The 23,767-nt window shown below is 47.4% G+C and overlaps 1 protein-coding gene across 2 annotated transcripts in view; it reads left to right on the plus strand.

Moving 5' to 3' along the window:
• The window catches only part of GPSM1 (G protein signaling modulator 1), a 582,328-nt gene that overhangs the window by 244,490 nt on the left and 314,071 nt on the right, over positions 1–23,767 (plus strand). For both annotated transcript variants that reach the window (XM_040324133.1, XM_040324134.1), the window contains one exon: positions 16,338–16,461. In XM_040324133.1, coding sequence (XP_040180067.1) covers positions 16,338–16,461 — 124 coding nt within the window. The remainder of the gene's footprint in view (positions 1–16,337; positions 16,462–23,767) is intronic.

Here is a 23,767-nt window from a genome sequence, read left to right on the forward strand (position 1 = left end):
TAAAGCAGTCTAAGTACAGCAGTATGGCCGTTAGGAGAAAGTGACGGCACCTCGAGGGCGCCTAGCAGGCAAATCACTGGGTCATGGGGCACCGGAAAGCCATACGCCTGGGATATAGTGTTAATAACAAATTGCCAGTATCTGAAAAGTTTAGGACATTTCCACATCATGTGTAGTAGGTCCCCCTCCTGTGCATTGCATTTTGGGCATAGTGGGGAATCTCTCATACCCCACTTGTGTAAACGAGCGGGGGTCCTATAAACTCTGTGAAGTAGGAATAAGTGTGAAAGTCTATGTTGTGCCGATACCGATACCAGTGGGGCAGAAGTTAAACACAGCTCCCAGGTATCACCATCAATGGGGCCCAGATCAGTTACCCACCCCTTCCTGCACGGCAGTGTGGACGCATTGTGGGTAACATTAATCAGTCTAGAATAAACCTGCGAGATAATGCCCTTTTTGTCTTTGTTGAATAGTACATCATTGTGGAGGGGGTGTCTCATCACCGAGATAGGGGAGAGCCTGCCCTCGCTCTGGACAGCATGTCTCAGTTGTAGATATTTATAGAACTGAGTTCTATCCAGCGCAAACTCATCCTTCAGATCTGCGAAGGACTTGAGGATTGGGCCCACAAATAGCTGAGCAATGTAATGAATTCCCACATTAGCCCAGGGTCTGAAGCCCTCAAGTTTAAAAAGTTCCCTGTAGTATGAATTTTTCCAAATGGGAGTGAAGGGCACACCCCCCTGACGCCAAGACTAGACCGGATATACTTCCATAGGGTGTTTAGTAAAACCACAGTAGGTAGAGTCTGTTCTAGGTGTGTGAACCCTGCCTCTAAGTGTGATATAGCCGGGAGCTCGGATCCTGACGGGATTAATGGAGCTCTTACTGGGTCCCCTACATCCACCTCCCCCCAGTTTCCCAGGTGCTGAATTTGTCACGCTATAAAGTAGTAGCAGGCGTGTGGGACAGCCATTGCCCCTTGATCCTTGGCTAATTGTAACGTAGTGAGTCTTATTCAAGCCACCTTACCTCCCCAAATCAAATCCCTGAACTGGGCATCAATCTGCGCAAACCACTTATGCGGAATCCAAATTGGGGTGTTATGAAAAACATACAGGAGCTGGGGGCCCACACCATTTTTATAAGATTTGCTCTACCTGTAACCGACAGGGGGAGTTTTTTTCCAGGCTGCACATTTCTGTCTGAACGTATGCAATAATGGTGTCAAATTCAAAGAGAGATACTGAGCAGGGTCGGGTGTCACCTGAATTCCCAGGTATTTAAATTCCTTCACTACTAATATATCTTTGGCACAGTCAGGCAATTGGTCCTTCAAGGGGTCCAAGGGCATGAGCACCGATTTGTTCCAATTAATACTGAAGCCCGATAGGTCACCGAAGTCCGCGATCAAAGCCATCACATTTCTCAGAGACCCCCCCGTATCTCCCAGGTATATTAGTGTGTCGTCTGCAAATAGAGAAATTACGTCCCGCCCAGCACCCCTGTTAAAGCCAGTGATATCAGGCGAGGCTCTCATGTGTATCGCCAAGGGTTCCAGAGCTAGGGCGAACAGCAGGTGCGACAAAGGGCACCCCTGCCGTGTCCCCTTAAAAAGTCGGAAGGAGTCTGAGACTTCCCCGTTAATTCTCATTCTTGCCGTCGGGGAGCTATATAATAACTGAACCCATTTCAAGAAAGATGGTCCAACCCCAAATCTATTCAGTACCTCCCACAGATATGGCCACTCAACACAATCGAATGCCTTGGCCGCATCGAGGGAGAATATAGCCCTGTTACCTGGATTGTCTACTGGGACCTGTATATTAAGCAACAGCCTGCGTAGGTTTTGTGCTGTGGACCTCGTAGGAATGAAACCTGACTGATCCCTATGCACTACATGGTGGATACACTTAGAAAGCCTAGTGGCCAAGACTCTGGCCAGTAGTTTCACATCAAATGTTAAGAGGGAGATAGGCCTGTAGGAGTCCGGGGAGAGAGGATCCTTCCCAGGCTTCAACAGGACCACTATGAGGGCCTCATTCATGGATGGGGGAAGCACTCCAGTCTCAAAGGCCATATTGTAAACCTTTAATAGAACAGGGATGAGCTGCTCTGAGTATCTACTATAAACCTCAGCAGGAAGGCCGTCGGCCCCCGCCCGTGCCTCCTCGAATACCTGTGTCTCCCATTGCTTGGTGTTAGTCTTAATATGATTGATAGCGCTAATAAATTGGCCCCGCATATAGGCTTTAGCCGCATCCCACACCATCTGAAGATCTGCTGAACCTATATTATCTCTAAAGAATTCAGTAAGGAGCAGTGGGATTGGCTCTGACTCTGGAATGAGAGACAGTCAGAACGGGTTGAGCTTCCAGAGACTGTTGCCCCTCTTTCCCCCTAAACCTAGATCCACCGTAAACGGAGAATGATCGGAAGTGTGTCTTGGGTGATATTGAGACGTCCTCACTAGAGGCAATAAAAGACCATTTTCAAGACCCATATCAATCCTTGATAATCCCCCCACCGAGGCCGACTGACAGGAATAAACTTTTGCATCAGTGTTATGCATTCTCCATACATCAGATAGACCCAGCTCTTCCACCAAACGAGCAAAAGGTGTGGAACCCCTCTTTTCCAACCCACCTCCCCCCACATTAAGCTTCAATTTGTCTTTCTCGTAATCCAACAGATTATTAAAGTCCCCTAGGACTAGCACTGGAATGCCAGGAAGACAACACATAAATTCTGCCAATACTTTTAGTACACTAGACGAGAATTGAAACAGGTAAGAGAGCTGCCGCTCCAGGTGAGCTCACTAGGGTAATTGATGTCCACTCAGAAGCAGATGGGTGCTGGCAATGCACAGGATGTGCAAAAACAATAAGGATATGGACAGCCGCACTCCAGTAACTTGAAAAAGACGTGCCCTTTATTGGGTACAGGAAAAAATGCACTACAGATATCAGCACACAGTGGGATAAACAGCTGACGCGTTTCGCATTGAGTGTCAATGTTTAATCATAGCTATAGTAAGCTATGATTAAGCATTGACACTCAATGCGAAACGCGTCAGCTGTTTATCCCACTGTGTGCTGATATCTGTAGTGCATTTTTTCCTGTACCCAATAAAGGGCACGTCTTTTTCAAGTTACTGGAGTGCGGCTGTCCATATCCTAGACGAGAATTGAGGTGGAATATACACTCCCGCCAACACACATTTCACCCCGTAAAGAGAGCAGTATAGAAAGACGTATCTACCTTCGGGATCTATCTTGGCATCTATATATGTATATTGGGTGCCCCGACGAATCAGGACACTCACTCCCCTCAAGTAAACCATGTGGGTGGAATGGTATTGGTGGCAAAACTGCCTGACCGCAATCTTTGGAGTGGACCCCGGAGGGAAATGAGTCTCCTGTAAACAAATCACCTCAGCACCCAGCCTCTTAATGGCGTGCAACACCTCCAGGCGCTTGACCGGGCCATTTAAGCCTCGGACATTCCATGAGAGGCAACTGGTTACATTAGACATTGTGTTGAAAGCCTATTAGGAGCAGGATAATATGCTAGCAGCGTACATACCGTATTTATCGGCGTATACCGCGCACTATTTTGCCCTGAAAATCAGGGCAAAATCGTGGGTGCGCGGTATACGCCGATACCCGCTTTCCCGCGCTGAATTTGAATACTGCGCCGGCATATACCGAGCGCAGTACACTCGTGTATCTTCGGGCAGTTTCGGCGCCTCTCGCGTTGACGTCCTGGACGTACAGGACGTCACCACAAGAGTAACCGAGCCTGCCCGACGATACACGAGTGTACTGCGCTCGGTATATGTCGGCGCAGTATTCAAACTCGGAGCGGGGACGATGCGAGGACGCCGCAGAAGGACACCGGACCCAACGAAGAGGACACCCAAAGCCGCAGACGGACGCCGGACCCGACAAGGCCGCCGATGGACGCCGCGGAAGACACCAAAACTGTAAGTACAAAAAATCTTTTTTTCACAGGAATCCGGGTCAAGTTTAGGGGTGCGCGCTATACGCGGGAGCGCGCTATACCCCGGGAAATACGGTAAGTAAAAGTGGTCTTGAGCAAAGTTATTGACCATCCAGACAATAAGAGACAGATCAGAGTCATTCAACAGATTGTAAGAGTGGGACAAGTAAATATCATGGGGCAGGCTCACGGTATCATGATTATGTGGTATATGGGCCAGGGAGAGCAAGAAGGAGAGTAAATTGTAAAAAACGACATCCATGGAGCAGGCCATGGTAAAATCTTCTCTCAACAGAGGCAAGTGCAAATCAGCCAACATGGCTAGTGTAACTCAGTCACGGAATTGGTCAGGGCCTGATACAACCCTTCCGGGGGCAACAGTGGAAGCGCACCACAGTGTCTTAAAGCTTCTCAACAGCAAAACTCTGGGCCTTGGTAACCAAAGTGAACAGTAACCACCTCTCAACTGACATCTTGGAAGAAGTAAATGTGTTCCACGTTAATACAGGCCTGCACATCCTCAGTCCGCAGGTTGTCTGCCCCTAGCCTCTCTGATCGATTGCTCTTCTCAATCTAACCACTGTGCAGCAGTAATAGGGGAGTCAAAAAATTGCACTGAGCCGAACACCTCCACCCGCAGGCGGGCAGGGTATAACATTGCGTATTTCAAGTCCAGGTCTCTCAATCGGCGCTTAACATCCAGGAACTTGCCCCTTTTCTTCTGAAGTTCAGCAGAAAAGTCCGGAAACGTTAGCATTTGTCAATTTTTAGGGCAGTCGGATTGATTCTGGCATTGTATAGTGTAGCATCTCTGTCACTGTAGTGTAAGAATTTAAACAAAAATGGCCTCGGGGGTGCTCCCGGCTGCGGGGGTCTAGATGGCACCCTGTGTGCCCGTTCGAAGGAAGAACATGGGAGAGAATGCCTCCCACCCAAATGCAGCAATCGGCCATTTCTCAATGAACTCCACAGGGTTTTACCCTTCCATTTTTTCAGGCAGGCCTATGGCCCTCACATTATTTCTTCTCTAATTCCTCTAACCGAGATGCGTGTTGATCTATTAAGTGATTATTGTAGGTAAGGTCCCTCTGCGTAGGCCCCATATCATCTTCAATGGTGCTCACCCTTTCCTCCAAAGCGGAGATTCTTTCCCTCATCTTTTGGGCATCTTGTCTAAGGAACGAGATTTCAGACTTCACTCACCCCTTTTATTTCCGTAGTCAGTACTGCTATAGATACATTGCATGATGTCACTGCAGTAAATATATCCCGCAGCGTGGGCTCTCCCTCTATAGTAGGGCTCTCTGTGCCTTGGGGCCTAGCTGAAGCAGGGTTTGGAGTACTCACTGTGTCCCATACTAGTCCGGCCTGCACCGAGCCTTCCGGAGGTACTGTATCATCAGCTTCAGACCCTCCGCCTGGTGAATCCTCAGGAGTACTGGAGGATGCCACGGGATCCTTCAGCAGAGGCTTAGAGAACAGTTTTTCAGCCGCCTCGCGGTGCTTCTCCTTGGCAGTGCGGCCTGCATACGCGCCATTTTGAGCCATGAGTTCTGCAGGCTTGTTCACAAGCTGTCGTTTACCGGACGACATCGTGGGACAATTTCGCCGGGTCAGGTATGTATACGTTCCCGGAACCGTAAGGGATCCTCCGGTGTGCTTTAAGGCGATCGGATTCTTCTTCCGCAAAGTTTTGAGAGGAGTTTCGGCAGAGCTCACTTCAGATGCGTCCGGCTACATCCGCTGCCTGGCCACGCCCCCGGAGAACACACAATTTAAGTAGAAGGAATGGAGTGGGTAAGGACAGAGCAGACATACTCCATGGCAGCCAGGGGGGGTGAACTACTCATTTTATTTTTTAGGTTTTCCTTTAGTTTTTTCTCTTTTTTTTTCAGGGGGGGTAGAATAATTGATAAGCTTTTGATAAGACAAATTCTGTCTAGTTTTTTCCTGCAATGTTCAATTGTGTCTTTTATGTAAATGATGGAGCATAAGAATGTACAATGTTGAACGGAACGTTGAAGTTAATAATAGTAAAAATTTGATTATAAAAAAAAAACTGCGACTGGGCGACAGGCTGGATGTAAGTTCCTTGTAGTCACTCCAGTTTCGGCCAGCGAGCGTGTGCAGGCCTCTAGCTGCGCGCTGGGTCAGCTAGAGCATGCCACATTTACTCCAGAGGTGGCCGGTGAGCTTTGCGCTCCGAGGCACACATATGATCTACTGTCTCAGTGTGCTGGGCCGACAGCTACCTCCATACTGCTCGGGTGGTGGGTCCGTGGTGGGATGCTTCCAGCAAAAATTATTTTGCAGGATCGGTGAGTACTTCCCCCCTGCCTCGGTGTGGTGGGATGGCTGGACATTCCCTGGGAGGTTGATAGGGGGTCCCTGTCTCCCTTCCCTTCTTCTCTCCCTCCCACCCCTCCTCCTCATGCCAAAGGGGCCTGCTGCGTTCCGGGTTTTCCTCACCTGGGGGGCCTCCACTCTCTGTCGGGGGCTGCGCGCTGTCCGCTAGGTTGCTCCTGAGGGGGGAATCTCCCCCCGGCACGCGAGGGTCCCAGTGGTAGTGGTTTTTGCACTGTGCTCTGCCCTGCCTGCATCGCCTGTGTCACTGTGTTTTTTCTGCTGCACGGCGGACATTTTCCCTTAGCTTTTATGCTTTTATGCTCATGTATGGCAGCCATTTTCTTGTACCTGCGCGCCTTCTTACTCTATGGGAGGGGCAGCTCGGCGGCCATTTTCTTGTGGTCTGCGTGCTTTTGCTATTGTTTATCATACAGCGGCCATTTTCCTAGAGTCTGTGCACTTTTGTTACTGTTTACTTTACGGCAGCCATTTTCCCGGAGTACGCATGCATTTCTCTGCAGGGCAGCCCTTCGGCGGCCATGTTTTTGGTGGTTTCGCTCACTAGTGACAGGCTCAGCATTCTGGGCAGTGCAATCCAGCCGGTTTCTTTCCTGCTATATCTCAGACACATGCTGCGGCTCCAGGGGATTTCTTTCTGTCAGGACAGGGCGGTCATTGCTGGGCAGCTTTTCTTTCTTCCCCACCAGGGTCGGTTTTATAATAAGCAGCAAGGAGGGTGGGTTGGTTCCGGTCCCCCAGGGTCAGACGAGTGGTCGTTACGGCATCCAAAGTGGATGCCTCCTCCCCTGACATGCCTGTAATAGCAACTGGTGCGCCTGCAGTATCTGCTGTCGTAGTCCTGGAGGCCTTTGTGGCCAGGGTGGCTGAGGTGTGTTGGAAAAAGGGGGGTAAAAAGCGCCCCTCCCCCCACTATCTAATGGGGAGTTATCTGACTCAGATTCGGGCCTGGCTACCAGCCCTGGTTCTGAGGTGTCAGAGGTTATGAACCACGAACCTACGGACAGTGAGGATGACTCTGTGTCCGGGTTAGCACATGATAGGACACTGGTTGGACCACTTATAATGATGGTGCGTGATACCCTAAATTGCAAGATAAGTCGGGCTCATCTGCAGCGGTGTCGGTCCCTTACCACGCTCCCAGTGGAAGGTGCGCCTGCTTTCAAGGACCCGGCGGATCGGAGAGTTGAGGCAGTGGCCCTCTCTCTGTTCACGGTAGTGGGGTCAGCAGTGCGCCCAGCTGTCGCTGGTGCCTTAGTGGGCCACGCTTACAGAGTGGGCTAAGATGCTGCACCATGAGTTGAAGGAACACCAGGCTTCTCTGACCTGTGTAGACCTGGCCGACCAATTGGTACAGGACCTCAAGTTTGTGTGTGAGTTAGCGTTGGATACCATTCCGTTGCTGTCCAGAGCCTCGGTCTCTGCAGTGGTTCTACGTCGTTTGATTTGGCTAAAATGCTGGTCTTTGGACCAGGCTTCCAAGAAGGCCATACTTGATTTGCCTTTCAAGGGAGAACGGCTCTTCGGAGCCTCCCTGGACGACATCATAAAGGATGCCAGGGGCGGTAAGAGTACTCTGCTTCCGCAATCCAGAAAGGGTAAAGCGCCATGCCGTAGGCATGGGCCATCCTTCTCCGCTCATAAGCGGCTTTTTCGTCCGCCAGGAGCTGTGGGTAAGAGCTCCCAGACCGACGAGGCTCCTGCTGAGGGACGGAAGCGTCCCTGGTTTCGCAAGCCCAACAAGCCTGCGCACAAACCTGTGACCGCATGACTGCATGAAGATTGCTCCAGCCTGCCACACAATGGTGGGGGTCGCCTTCACACATTCGCGGCTCGGTGGTCTTCGCTACTTTCTGACCGGTGGGTTTGCGAAGTTGTACAAGATAGAGTTCCTCTCCTACCCTCCAAACAGGTTTTTTCCCTTCAGCGCCCCCGCCTCGTTGGGCAGCCCTGTTTGGGTCCGTGCAGGATCTGCTGGCACGGGGAGTGATTGTGCCTGTGCCCCAGCTGGAAAGGTTTGATGGGTTTTATTCAAACCTGTTTGTGGTCCCAAAGAAGGAAGGGGTCCGCCCAATCCTGGACCTCAAGGCTCTGAACTGCATTGTCAAGGTCCAGAAGTTCAGGATGGAATCGGTGTGCTTGGTGGTAGCGGCACTCCATCCGGGAGATTTCCTTGGATATCAAGGACGCGTACTTGCATGTCAACATATTTGTCGGACATCAAGGTTCCTCCACTTTGCGGTTGGGGATGACCACTATCAATTTGTGTCTCTTCCCTTTGGCCTGGCCTCAGCGCCAAGGGTATTTACCAAGGTTCTCGCCCGGTCCTAGCTTTGTTGAGACAGTGAGGTATGGCTATAGTGGGATACCTGGACGTCCTTCTTCTGAGAGCTGCCTCAAGCTCAGAATTAGAGGTGGATGTGGCGATTTTCATTCAGATTCTCCGAGATTTCGGTTGGGTCCTGAACCTCCAGAATTCTGTGTTGGTGCCGACTCGGTGGCAGGAGTACCTGGGTCTGGTCCTGGATTGCTTAGAGGCAAAACTTTTTCTTCCCTCGGACAAACTAGTAACTTTGCAGGAAGCGGTGAGACTGCTGTCTTCCCGCAGGAGGTATTCGCTGCGTTTTTGCATGCGAGTCCTGGGCCTCATGGTGGCCTCCGAGGTGGTACCATACGCTCAACTTCACACTCGTGCCTTGCAGAAGGACATTCTGAAAAAATGGGACAAGTCTCTGTTGTCCCTGGATTGCCAGATCCGAGTGGACCAGAAGGTCATGGCCTTCCTGGTCTGGTGGCTGAGGTCTCCGACCCTCCAGGCCGGAAAGTCCTTTCTCCGCCTTCAGTGGACAGTGATTATGACGACGCCAGTCTGGCCCGTTGGGGAGGCGTCTGAAGTGTGCAGTCAGCTCAGGGTCGCTGGACACCGGAAGAATCCTGCCTTCCGATCAACGTGCTGGAGCTTCAGGCGATCAGGCATTGTATTTCTTGGTGGTCTCAGAGCCTGCAGGGGTGCCCAGTCAGGATCCAATCAGAAAACGCCACGGCAGTGGCCTATGTCAACCATCAAGGGGGGACAAGGAGCTCGGCAGCAGCCTCGGAGGTTGCTCACATTCTGAGGTGGCAGAACAAAGCATGCCGGCTCTCTCTCGGCCGTGTACATCCCAGGTGTGGAAAACTGTCAGGCGTACTATCTGAGCCACCAGATGCTGGCCCAAGGAGAGTGGTCGTTACACCCAGGGGCATTTCAACTCATTTGCAACAGGTGGGGCACGCCTGACACGGAACTGCTGGCTTTGCAACTCAATCGAAAGGTGTCGAGGTTTGTGGCACGGTCAAGAGACCCCTGGGTCGACACAACGGACGTGTTGGTGGCCCCGTGGTCGCCAGAGGTCGACCTATTGGCATTCAGGTTCAACAACAAGCTACAGCAGTTTATGTCCCGAACAAGGGATCCTCTGGCAATCAGAGCAGAGTAGTGGTAGTTCCACGGAGCCAGGACTCCCTGGTTTATGCTTTCCCTCCGGTCCCTCTCCTTATACATTTGTTACTCAGGATTCAGAGATAGGGAGATCCAGTCATTGTGGTGGCACCAGCCTGGCCCAGAAGGCCCTGGTTTCCAGAGATTGTGAGACTGACAATAAATGGGCCATGGACACTTCCACGTCGCCCTGTTCTACTGTCTGAAGATCCTATATTCCACCCCAATTTACAGTCTCTAAATTTGACGGCATGGCTATTGAAGCCAGGGTGTTGATGGACCGTGGCATCTCGGGACCAGTGGTGTCTACCCCAGTGAATGCTAGAAAAGCTGTCTCTAGGAAAATCTATCATAAGGTCTGGAAGACTTGTATTGCTTGGTGTGAAGCCAGAAAATGGCATCCTCGGAAATACGTGAATTCTCTCTTTTCTACAGTCAACTGTGGAAATCGGATTGGCTTTGAGTACAATCAGAGTTCAGATTTCGGCCATGTCGGTATTCTTCAAAAAAGCCTTTAGCCTCCCATTTGCTCCCCTCAAGGCTATTGCTCTGGGATGTCCCAGCAAGTAATGAATATTAGCCTAACTCTGTGTCCCATGATGCATGAAAAAGAAAATCATACTTACCTGTAAAATTCTTTTCTTTAAGTACATCATGGGACACAGGAGGATTTGAGGATTCAGTACTTGCTACAAAACTATGGGAGGGGTTATATAGGGAATCACTTCCTGTCTAAGACTTTGTCTACCAGTGGCCATACACCTAGAGATGGCATATAACCCAGTAGGTAATGAATATTAGCTTAACTCTGTGTCCCATGATGTACTTAAAAGGATTTTTCTTATCGTCCATGGACGGACACAGCTCCTTAAATCTTGACAAGTGGGTTATGTTCCCTGTTTACAGGAGAGGACTAGGCAGAAACATGTTAGATAATTAAATACATGTTACATTAACAGAGTTGAACATCCCCGGTCCCTCCAGACATAACCCTCCTCACTGCAGCATGCAGCCTCAGTTTCATTCTGCCTAGCAAGGAGAAGGACGTATGGCTCCCTTTTGGGCCCAGCGCCCTGAGGAGAAATTTTATTTTACTTTTTCTTGGAGAATCTTCTTTTAACAGTCGGCTGAGAGACAGGCTGGATAATATAGATCCTTGTGGGCACACCTTTGCAAAGAGGTTGGGTCTGCCACACCATACCTCATGACTCCTGGGGTGGCCGGTGAGCTTTGCTCCGAGGTCCACATATGACTGGGCTGTGGTGTTGTCTCACTCACAGTGGACCGAGCCGACAGCTACCTCCATTGCGGTTGTAGTTCTGTCAGGAATGCGTCAGCGAGTCCTCGCTCGCATAGGTAAGTACGGTCCCTCCCGCTTCGATGGGTTGGTACGGCTGGGCATTCCTGGGGTTTGGGGGTCCTCTTCTCCTCCCTTCCCTGCTCCTTTTCCCTTGCTGCATTGCTAACATTGCCACTGTCAGAGAAGGGGGGGGGCCTTCCTGAGGGGACTGTTATCTGGCCTGTGTTTTTTCTTTTTTGTATGGGGCTTTTCTGTGAGGGGTTTTTCACTGTTAAAAAGCCCTAGGCTTTTCCTGTTTAAACGCGGCATTTTGCTGCCATTTGGCCGGCTATGGCGCAGCTTACATTGCGGTCGGCCATTTTCCTGTGGCCGCGTTCTGAACGCTCGGCAGCCATATAGTGCTGTATACGGCGCACACAGGTCCCTGCAGATGCCGCACAGTTACCTCACGGTTCTTTTCCTCTCATACGCTGTGTGCTGAGAGCGGACGGCAGCACTGGGCAGTCTCCACTTGAGGTGAGTCCCCTGGGTACCCCTGGTCAGCGCAGCAAGTGGGTGAGATGCCCTGAATAGGGCTCTAGGAGCTTCTGTTTATTTGTAAGGACAGGTGTGCATATTATACATATACACTATGTAAATATTATTTATATTTGGAGTCAGTATCTGGGTCCTTCCCCAACATGCTGGTGGTGGCAGCAGATGTTAGCACCTGGGATTCCCACAGAGGTTTTATTGTTAGTCCTGGACACGTTTGTGCCAGGGTGGGGGTGGACTGTGGAAGGGCGGTAAAAGAGTGCCCCCTTCCCCTGTTATCCCCTGGGAAATGCTCCTGTTATGGAGCCATGGACCAGGTACCTGGGTAGTTAAAAAAAAAAAAAGCAGGATAAGGCATTTATGGGTGCGCTTCTCACTACTGCAAGGGACTCTCTTAAGCTGGATAGTGCAGCTGGGTTTCCGCTGAGGGCTCTGTCTTTTTTGGATCAGACAAATCAGACCGCTCTGTGTAGGTTTTTTCCTTCTGTGCCCTTCTTTGATAATTTCTAAGAGGCGGAATGAGAAAAGCCGCTGAGGGCTTTTGTAGTCCCTCACCGCCGGGCGGTTCAGTGCCCCTTTGAGTAGAGCCTTTTCAAAAGGTGGGCTTCTTCTCCGGTGGTGGACCCTCTGGGGTGTCATGTATAGGTGACCACTCCCTATTGCGGGAACCCCCGCTTGTATGGATCTGACTGATAGAAGGTCCGAAGTACTGACCCGTTCCATGTTTACCATGCTGGGGTCTGACTTGCGGCCTATTGTGGCCACTACTCTGGGTTCTCAGTCACTCACGTAGTGAGCATTTTGCACCAGACAGTGGAGGAGCACCGACTCTCTCCCGAAGTTATTAGGCTAGCGGACCAGTTGGTCCAGGGCCTCATATAGGTCTGTGATGCTTCATTGAATGCTGCGCCCTTGTTATCCAGGGCTTCTGTATCAGAATGGTCTTAGGCACACGGGGTGGATATTGGCATCACGCAATCGGTCTTCTCTCCGGGCACCTGCTGGTCCAGGGCCTGTGGGTAGCCTCCTTCGAGGTGGTACTGTATGTTGGTGATGGAGATCCCCGACTCTTCGGTCCGGAAAGTTGTTTCTTCCTTCCAGTGGTCGGTGTTTATGACGGATGCCAGCCTCACGGGTTGTGGGTCCAGTAGGCCCTGAGTCGCTGGACTTGCGTGGACCCACGGCCACACTTCCCTGAATGTGCCCGCTCTCGTCTAGTCTCGGTAGCTACCCAGGGTCAGGCCTGGCTAGTGCCTGGGTGGGAGACCGCCTCAGAATATCAGGTGCTGTCTACCGTTCATTGTCCTAATATTTTAGGCGATCAGGCTATGCTTCTCCTCGTGGTCGAGGAGGTTGCAAGGTCATCTGATCTAGTTTCAGCCTGACAAAGCCACGGCTTCGGTCTACCATCATCTTGACACTATCTCAGAAGGTGGCCCCTTTAGTGGCCTTTACCTCTGTTAGAGGGGTTTCTGAGTTGGCGGTCTTGTCTTGCAAGCCGCCATGCTTGATCCTTCATAAGGATTAGGTGGTGGTGCGACCGCGACCTTCCCTTCTTCCGAAGGTGGTTTCGGCCTTTCGCCGGAATAAGGACATTGTTCTTCCATCTTTCTGTCCTTGGCCGGCGCATCCTACGGAGGTTGCCTTTCATTTTTTAGGTGTGGTACGCGCTTTGCGGGTGTACCAGCCTGCTACGGCTTTGTTTCAGAGTTCTGACTCTCTTTTGTTTCGGTGTCTGGTCCACAAAAGGGCCTGGCGGTCTCGTCGACCACCATTTCTCGGTGGATCAGGCAGGCTGTCATACAGGCCTATACTCTTAAGGGGCGGGCCCCCCTTTCCAGTCACGGCACTTTCGACCAGGGCAATTGTTTTTTTTTCCGGCATCATGCGTCGGTCTCACAGGTGTGCGAGGCGGCGAATTGCTCGTCCGTTCACGCTTTTTCCAGAATTTACATGGTTGCGGTGAGTGCATCTTCTGATGCTTTTTTCGACTGCTAGTTTTTGCAGGCGGCTGTTTAAAGTTGCACCTCCTCCGTTGAGGAGCTCTGCTTGTTTTGGGGTGAAGTTAAAATTGGTTTTACTGATATAACTCCCACCCCTCGTTTTTGACACTGCTTGGGGATGTCCCACTTGTCAAGATTTAAGGAGCTGTGTCCGTCCATGGACCATAAGAGAAAATAGGATTTTTTGTACTCACCGTAAAATCCTTTTCTCTGAGTCCATGGACGGACACAGCACCCACCCCTCCTTTTTAGGTTTGTACTGCTTGTTACGAACTGAGGCTGCATGCTGCAGTGAGAAGGGTTATGTCTGGAGGGACCGCCCCCTGGGCGGGGCTGTTCAACTCTGTTAATGTAACATGTATTTGATTATCTAACATGTTTCTGCCTAGTCCTCCCCTGTAAACAGGGAACATAACCCACTTGTCAAGATTTAAGGAGCTGTGTCCGTCCATGGACTCAGAAAAGGATTTTACGGTGAGTACAACAAATCCTATTTTTCTGCTATCTATCTTCTGGAGAGGTACATTCTTAAAACTTTTTCTGGCAACCACTATCACTAAGCCTGGAGGTAAGGGGAGATCCAAAATATTATAACAGTAAGAACTGGAGTAGAGGGAAAATTTTCGAATGGTCTCAACTGTTCCTGTGTCTGCTGTTAAAACTCAAAGTTCCTCACACATTGGGTAGATTTCCATTTAGCTCCTTTCATGTCTCTGGGATATGAAGTGAAGGGAAATATTCCTTAATGGTACACACACAGCAATGAAACCTTACAGTGGTTCCTCCAATTTTTCAGTAACGTAAGTAAATAAATATTGATTTGATTGAAGTTCTACTTTTAACTATGCAATTTATTTACAAGGTTAATAAAAAGTAACTATTGTCATACAAAAAATATAATACTTGATGACCGGACTAGACAGGGCCAAAAATTTGGCCCTGGACTTCATCCATAATCGGCCCTTTTTAATTTTGCAAGCATGCACAAAAACAAGTGAAGTGGGACGTCATGCAAGAACATTGACTGGAATTTTTAAAACCGTAATTACTGCACAGCCATTGGCTGCCTTTCAGCAATGCAGCGGCACTGAGGCTGAGCCGGGTTGTGCACTTTGACGTGGGGTGATGACAGGTCTATCCTATACTTGCTGGCCAGACAAACCCCACCGGCCAACCCTGATGGCCACCCAAACCCTCCTCCCTCACTGTTCATTAGCCGTAATACTTTAATTCTCTTTATAGGCAGTACAGCGGCAGGACCGGTGCTAGACCATTCCTAGCCCTAGGCTAGACTAGTTACTTACACCCCCCTACCCGGCCAAAAAAAAAAAAAGTAATTTTTTATTAACAAACAGTAGAAAATGATCTAGTATATAGACGGGTTAGGGTAGAATATGGACATGCTAGGGTGGTATACGGACAGGCTAGGGTGGTGTACGGCAAGCTAGGGTAGTATATAGACGGGCTAGGGGTAGGCTTAAAGTCCAGCAGAAGTTGTCAGGGCACGCTGGGAGTTCCGGTTTCACAACAGCTGGCAGGTGACAGTTCACTTTTCAGCTCATAGCTGGACTCCTGCCTCCACTCACCACATCCCGGGCTTTGGCACTGAAGGTCCCCCGGGGCCAGGTCTTCCTCAGCACATGTCAGTGATGTCCCTGTGCAGTGCAGAAACATGCCCTCCGGGAGCAAGGCATGGCCATCAAAGTTCCCAGCCAGCTGCTGACGAGGAAGTGGAGCGGGAGGAGTGCAGGTCACCGGGGATGAACACCAGGGAGAGCAGGCTAGTGGGACACCTGGGAGATTTCCACTACAGAGACCCTCAGAACTCCTCAGTTCAGGCATGTGCAACTCTAGGTGCGACCAATCACAGGAAAGATGCCATGTGTCTGTGTCTCTCCCTCCCTGCAGCCACCAATCCGAATCGTGCACACACAGCGCTGCCTGGACGGACTGTGCTTTGCACACTGCACTGCACAGCAGCAATTATGCACAGGGAGGCAGCACGCAGTGAGTGACACTCCAGACACGGAGCGTCGGTATAAACAGGAGTGGTCACTGAAACCAGCCTACTGAGCCATCGGCCCACCGGGAAACTCCCGGTGATACCGATGGCCAGTACATGCCTTCTTGGTGATACAAAAGTAATGTTTATAACATTTTAAATATGTGCTGAAATATACAGTGTCAACTTATAAGTGCCGCAGATACACCCACTATTTTGGTTTAGGTTAATTTTACCATAATGCCATTAATTTGGTCTTTTAACACTACTAGTATTACATGGCCACATAAACCAACAGATTACATTTTCTGTACAGTGGAACACTGATGATGTTATAGTACATTTTCTGTTATATGACTTTATTGCTTAAGTAGGATATTTTGAAATGTTTGTAAAGCCACAAAGAACACAAGAGGCCCAGTATTTCAGCAGGTCAGAAAAAATAATCATACTTTAAAATGTTATTAATAAATTATATTATTGAACAGTACTCTGTTCCTGCAAATTAAAATTATCTTTTTAGAGCAGGGCACAAGGGAAGAAGTCTACGATGACTTCACAAATTAGGACACACATCTCTTTCATTGTTCTAAAAGTATACATTTCCAGACTGAAGTTTTAGTTTTCATTAGGCTTTGGTGGTTGTTACAGATTGGGGATCGTAATGGAGAATTAACAGCTCGCATGAATGTAACGCAGCTAATGTCTGCCCTTGGCATGATATCTAATGAAGATGATAGTGATGGAGTGCAGTACGAAGGATATGAAGCACAAGGTAGGCTGGATATTCTTGTTTTTTTAATTTTCAGAATAAATGTTGTTTTTGTTGTGACATTCAGAAGTATTTACAGTAGAGCAAAAGATAAGACTTTTTTTTTTTTTGGATAGAGCAAGAGGGGGTGTTATAACTTCTGTCAGGTTTTTTGGCCATCTGTGTCCCAAATAGATCGGAAGATTCCCTTTCACGTCCTGTCCCATGGCCAAAACATGAAGTGAGAGGTATACCGTACGAAGTGAAGTCATCCCTGGTTGTCACCACAACTGGTATCCTCTAATGGAGGATTTCTCCTTTATTCCTGTTTTTGTGACAAACCAAAACTTGGGATTTTTTTTTTACTTTCATTATTTGTGATCAAGGTAAACAGGACGATTGAAGATTGAATCTCCCTAACAGGGGCACAGACCGCAATAAAAACCAGACACGTGTTCTGATCCCTCTCCACTACATTCAAAATGAAGGGTTTTGCCTTTAATTATACTTTCAGCTGCAATTTGATAGTCAAGTCCATCTAAATCTGCTAGTCTAAAGGCCCATACACACGATCTGACTTTTCGACAACAACGTTCCGACGGACGTGTTTTATTGGACAATCCGACCATCTATATGCTTCATTGGACAATTGTTGTTGGTTTTTCAACGGACAAATGTTCGCTGTGCATGCTCTCAAACTTTCCGACAACAAAATGTCCGATGGAGGATCATCCGATCGATTGGATTTGAGTCCGATGGACTTGTGTACAAAGTACAAACATGCATGCTCAGAACCAATGCTAAACATCAGACAACAATAGCAGAAGTTGCCCAAAGGGTGGCGGTAAAGAGCTGAAAAAATCACGTGATTTGGTGAATGTTGGCTGAAAAAGTTCTGCCGTGTGTATGCATACCAAGTTCACGGCCAACGCCCTTTCAGACAAAAATCCATGGAAAAGTCAGATGGAAGTCCGATCGTGTGTTTGAAGCTTAACAATACCCTCTTCCCAGATTGAACATGCTGCTGTCTAAAGGTGTCTGCTTTATTACTTCTTCCAGAAAGTAGACATCCTAAGACAGGAAGGTTAAGAGGAGAAAACCACTGTAGCGTCTTCTTTGGTTAACATGACCATATGTGGAAGTTTTGGACATTAGTTGACAAGTGGTCTGGTCACAAAAGATGGTGTATAAAATGTTGGACACTGGTACAATTATCAGTGGATTTAGTTTATACAATATAGTGCATTTAAATGTATATGTTGCAGTTTACCTGAACAAATGTGTTTATAGCCCCCTGAGGATGGATGGCAATACACAAAAAATTTATCTATCATGTTATGATATGTACAGTATGATTAATGTGTTTGTAAACCACCCCCCCCCCCCCAAAAAAAAGGATCCTGTTCCCTTAAAGCATGAATGCTCAGTGCTCGTGCTGTGTCATTTGACCCCTTCTATCACCTAAAAAACCTGATTGATTCTGCCTGGCTAAACCCTACCCCCTGTAAACAGACCACTGTTTATCATGGCTGCTGAGCCCTGACACCATGCTCAGTTTACGTGCCTCCATCATCCGCAGATCTCCTCTGTCCTCTTGCCCCATCCTCTCACTCTCCTCCCTGCATGTCAGCTAGGCTGTGCCACTATTCTCCCCACCCCTTCCCTTCCTACTGCTATCATAACTGTACAACAAACATCCCATCCTCTCTGTTAGCTAGCATTATCTATCCCAGTGTCTGTGCTGCAAAATAAAAATGCAGATTATACCTTATATTAGAGCATCTTCTGACGCTCACGTGACTGCTCTGATCTCTCTCCTCTCTCTGATCTCTCTCCTCTATCCTCCCCTCCTCACTGGCTGACGTCAGCAGCAGTGCTTGGCCCTGCCCGCTAAATCTGTCAGCTGGGCAGCAGAGAGAGCTGAGGAGTCATGTGAGCGGTGGGAGCACAGACACTAGTATAGATAATGATGGCTAACAGAGGATATGAGATGTTTGTAGTACAGTGGCTTAACAACAACTTTAATGCATGCAAACTCCCTGAAAGCTGTACTGAAATATGAAGACATTTTAATGATAGAAAGTGTACAAAAAAGGGAACTCTACTGAATTAAGTCTTTTCAGAATTTATTAAATTATTTAGCAGGTGTTTAGCAAAGTTTGCACTCCACATTTCTGTGTTTTGCACAGTACTGTGCAAATGATTTAGGAAGGTGTGAAGAAATTCTCTAAAGTAAGGCCCCTTTCACACGATAAGCCCGCTCAGATCTGCCTGTCCATTTTGCAGGCGGATTGGAGCAGGCCATCCATTGGACAGGCGGTTGTCAGTGGAGATTTGTCCGCTGACACCCGTCTGCCATTCGATCCGATCCACTCAAAACAGACGTATGAACTCAGTGGAGATCAACTGAGTGATCCTCTGCTGAGCTAGCGGAGTCCGCTGAGTGGATCCGCCCCATGTGAAAGGGGCTTAAGAATGTTTTCAAAAATATATGTTTTAATTGTTTATTTTTATCGATTTAAAAAATGAAAAGTGAACGAACAGAAGAAAAATCGAAATCAAATCAATATTTGGTGTGACGATCATTGGGTTCAAACCAGCATAAGTTCTTACACATCAACACTTTGCACACTTGCACAAAGCCAGGGATTTTGTAAGATTAGAGTCAGGTGAATTATTATTCAGTTATACCAAACAGGTGCTAATGATCATCAGTTTCATATGGGTTGAAACAGTCATTAACTGAAACAAACAGCTAAGTAGGAGGCTTAACATTAGGTGAGGAACAGCCAAACTCTGCTACTAAGGTGAGGTTGTGGAAGACAGTTTCAGTTCACAGGTCATTTACCATGGCTAGACTGAGCACAGCAACAAGACACAAGGTAAAGTTATACTGCATCAGCAAGATCTTTCCCAGGCAAAGATTTCAAAGTAGACTGGTTTCAAGATGTGCAGTTCAAGCTCTTTTGAAAGAAGCATAAAGAAACAGGCAATGTTGAGACCCGTAGACACAGTGGTTGGTGAGGGAAACTTAATGCAGCAGATGAAAACATGCTGATTTCCCTTAGGCCTAGTACACACGAGAGGATTTATCCGCGGATACGGTCCACCAGACCGTATCCGCGGATAAATCCTCTCGAGGATTTCCACGGATTTGGATCCGATGGAGTGTACTCACCATCGGATCGAAATCCGCGCCGAAATCCCCTCGCGATGACGTGTGGCGCCGTCGCCGCGATGATGACGCCATAAAAGGAATTCCACGCATGCGTCGAATCATTACGACGCATGCTGGGGATCCCTTCGGACGGATCGATCCGGTGAGTCTGTACAGACCACCGGATCGATCCGCGGGAGCCAATTCAAGCGGATAGATTTGTAGACATGTCTACAAATTTTTATCTGCTGGAATTGGGAAATTTCCGCGGATAAATATCCGCAGGAATGTACACACCATAGAATCTATCCGCTGAAACCGATCCGCTGAGATTTTTCAGCGGATGGATTCTATCGTGTGTACGGGGCCTTAGACATCAGAAGATGTCCAGCAGTGCCATCAGCAGAGAACTGGTGGAAACCAGTGGGACACAGATACACCCATCTACTGTCCAGAGACGTCTGGCCAAAAGTGGCCTTCATAGAAGAATTGCTGGCAAAAAGCCATACCTTTGATGTGGAAACAATGTTAAGCGACTCAACTTTGCATGAAAACATAGGAACGGGGGTGCTGAAAAATGCCACTATTTGACATATTTGGCGATAGCATGAGGCAGTTTGTTCTCCGTAGAGCTAAAGAGCAGGACAATGAGTGTCTGCAGGCAATAGTGAAGCATGGTGATGGTTCCTTGCAAGATAAAGTATATAAGCAGCAATAAAATTGAAATTTCCAAAGTGTTATAAGAGCATTCTGCAACATTGTGCAATATGGAACAGCAAAAGTAGATGCACCTACATCACTTAAAGTGGTTGTATGCCCGCAAAAAAACGAGACAAAAAAACTAAGGCAAAGGCATAATGAGCTACTAGCTTATTATGAAATGCTTACCTTAGAATGAAGCGCCAGCATCGCCTCCCGGTCACCACTGAGAGAGCCGATATGTTCCTTAAGCATTTCTTTCAGGTTTGCGGCTCCGGCACTGTACTGGAAGCTCGACGCTGGAAGCACGATAATGTCACTCCCACACATGTGCCTGGGAGTCCTCTTTCCGGCAAGGAGCTCTGATTTTCCAGCAGCAACCACCAGATCCTCAGAGCGCATGTGCCACTGACGTCAGCGCCTGCATGCAAGGTGAATATCTCCTCATCCGTACAGGTTGAGGAGATATTCATTTTACCTATAGGTAAGCCTTATTATAGGCGTCCTCGGGCATCCGTCCTCACTATAAATGCATACAGCCTGCTCAGGAAAACCGCCAAGCCATCGCAGCAACTTCATCTAGTAATAAAAGTAAGTAATGACACCTGAATGTATAATGACTAAAATGCATTAATCATGAAGGCACTCAAAAAAAGCAAACCAAATACATTAAAAAAATCTTTATTATAAATGTATCATAAACCTAAACCAGAGGAGAAACTAGACACAATATGTAAAAAAAAATCTATCCGATAAAGGCCCCTATTCAGCCCCTTTATATTATATGTTCAGCAAGCACCATGCCATGAGTGCGTGTCAAAAGTAACCACAATCATTTTTTTTTTTGGCAAGCAGTAAAAGGGATGAAAAAGTTAGTCCTAAGCTACCCAATAACCGTAGGGGAAATATCAAATTAGAAGCTGTATCCCTAACTATTAGCATTTCACGTTTGGGGCTGCATTTCTACAAATGGAGTTGGAGATTTGGTCAGGACCAATACTGTCTTTGATGCTGAGAAATATAGTCAGATATTTATCCATCATGCCATACCATCAGGGAGGCGTGCAATTGGCTCCAAATGTATTCTGCAGCAGGACAACAACCCCAAACATACAACCAATGTAATTAAGGAGTGTTGGTAGTGATGGTTTGGCCCTCCACAAAAAAAAAAAAGATCTCAACATCATTGTGTGCCAGTCTGGGATTACATGAAGAGACAAAAGGATTTGAGGTAGCCTGCATCCATAGAAGATTTGTGGTTGGTTCTCCAAGATGTTTGGAACAACCTACCTTCCAAGTTCCTTCAAAAACTGGGTGAAAGTGTACCTAGAAGAATTGATGCTGTTTTGAAGGTAAAGGGGTGGTCACACCAAATATTGATTTGATTTGGAATTATTTTCTGTTCATTTACTTTTCATTTTTTTAACTGATACAAATAAACTATTATCACTTTTATTTCTGAAAGCATTCTCAATTTACAGCATTTTTGCACTTTTACATACAAACACACACACACATACAGTGCCTTGCGAAACTATTCGGCCCCCTTGAACTTTGCGACCTTTTGCCACATTTCAGGTTTCAAACATAAAGATATAAAACTGTAATTTTTTTGGGAAGAATCAACAAGTGGGACACAATCATGAAGTGGAACGAAATTTATTGGATATTTCAAACTTTTTTAACAAATAAAAAACTGAAAAATTTTCAGTGCAGCAAACTCTCTCCAGAAGTTCAGTGAGGATCTCTGAATGATCCAATGTTGACCTAAATGACTAATGATGATAAATAGAATCCACCTGTGTGTAATCAAGTCTCCGTATAAATGCACCTGCACTGTGATAGTCTCAGAGGTCCGTTTAAAGCGCATAAAGCATCATGAAGAACAAGGAACACACCAGACAGGTCTGAGATACTGTTGTGGAGAAGTTTAAAGCCGGATTTGGATACAAAAAGATTTCCCAAGCTTTAAACATCCCAAGGAGCACTGTGCAAGTAATAATATTGAAATGGAAGGATAATCAGACCACTGCAAATCTATGAAGACCTGGCCGTCCCTCTAAACTTTCAGCTCATACAAGGAGAAGACTGATCAGAGATGCAGCCAAGAGGCCCATGATCACTCTGGATGAACTGCAGAGATCTACAGCTGAGGTGGGAGACTCTGTCCATAGGACAACAATCAGTCGTATACTGCACAAATCTGGCCTTTATGGAAGAGTGGCAAGAAGAAAGACATTTCTTAAAGATATCCATAAAAAGTGTTGTTTAAAGTTTGCCACAAGCCACCTGGGAGACACACCAAACATGTGGAAGAAGGTGCTCTGGTCAGATGAAACCAAAATCGAACTTTTTGGCAACAATGCAAAACTTTGGCGTAAAAGCAACACAGCTCATCACCCTGAACACACCATCCCCACTGTCAAACATGGTGGTGGCAGCATCATGGTTTGGGCCTGCTTTTCTTCAGCAGGGACAGGGAAGATGGTTAAAATTGATGGGAAGATGGATGGAGCCAAATACAGGACCATTCTGGAAGAAAACCTGATGGAGTCTGCAAAAGACCTGAGACTGGGACGGAGATTTGTCTTCCAACAAGACAATGATCCAAAACATAAAGCAAAATCTACAATGGAATGGTTCACAAATAAAAATATCCAGGTGTTAGAATGGCCAAGTCAAAGTCCAGACCTGAATCCAATCGAGAATCTGTGGAAAGAACTGAAAACTGCTGTTCACAAATGCTCTCCATCCAACCTCACTGAGCTCGAGCTGTTTTGCAAGGAGGAATGGGCAAAAATTTCAGTCTCTCGATGTGCAAAACTGATAGAGACATACCCCAAGCGACTTACAGCTGTAATCGCAGCAAAAGGTGGCACTACAAAGTATTAACTCAAAGGAACACTCAAGGTTCGTTTTTTATTAGATCGATTGATTGCTGTAAGCTAGAGCATTTAAATATCACTTACCTAATTTTTCCTTTTGACCTCCAAAATACAGTAATCCAGGTTTGAAAATGCCATTTCCTGTCACTCCTCTTCTTGCTTTCCACCAGCATCTGAGCCGTTTTGCATGGTGGTAAGCAGAATGTGCTCACCCCCTCCCTATGACCACAGCCCTGCGTGAAGATGCTCTCTTATCCCTCACAGGCATGGAGGCTAAGCCTAATGGGAACTGTAGTTCCCATTAGGCCGTGATGTAGCAAGAATGAATGTGCACCGCAAACCAGGAAGTCAGTGAGAATAATGATTCAGGAGTGATGGAGGTGAATAAAACAGCTCCATTTCAACAGGTATCAAACTAGTTATAATGCAAAACATTACTTTTTACTTTATCAGCTACTGTCAGACTTTAATTTAAGAGGAAAATATTTTTGTCTTTACAACTCCTTTAAGGGGGCTGAATAATTTTGCACGCCCAATTTTTCTGTTTTTTATTTGTTAAAAAAGTTTGAAATATCCAATAAATTTCGTT

The sequence above is a fragment of the Rana temporaria genome, chromosome 9, assembly GCF_905171775.1.
Source record: "Rana temporaria chromosome 9, aRanTem1.1, whole genome shotgun sequence".
Lineage (NCBI taxonomy): Eukaryota > Metazoa > Chordata > Amphibia > Anura > Ranidae > Rana > Rana temporaria.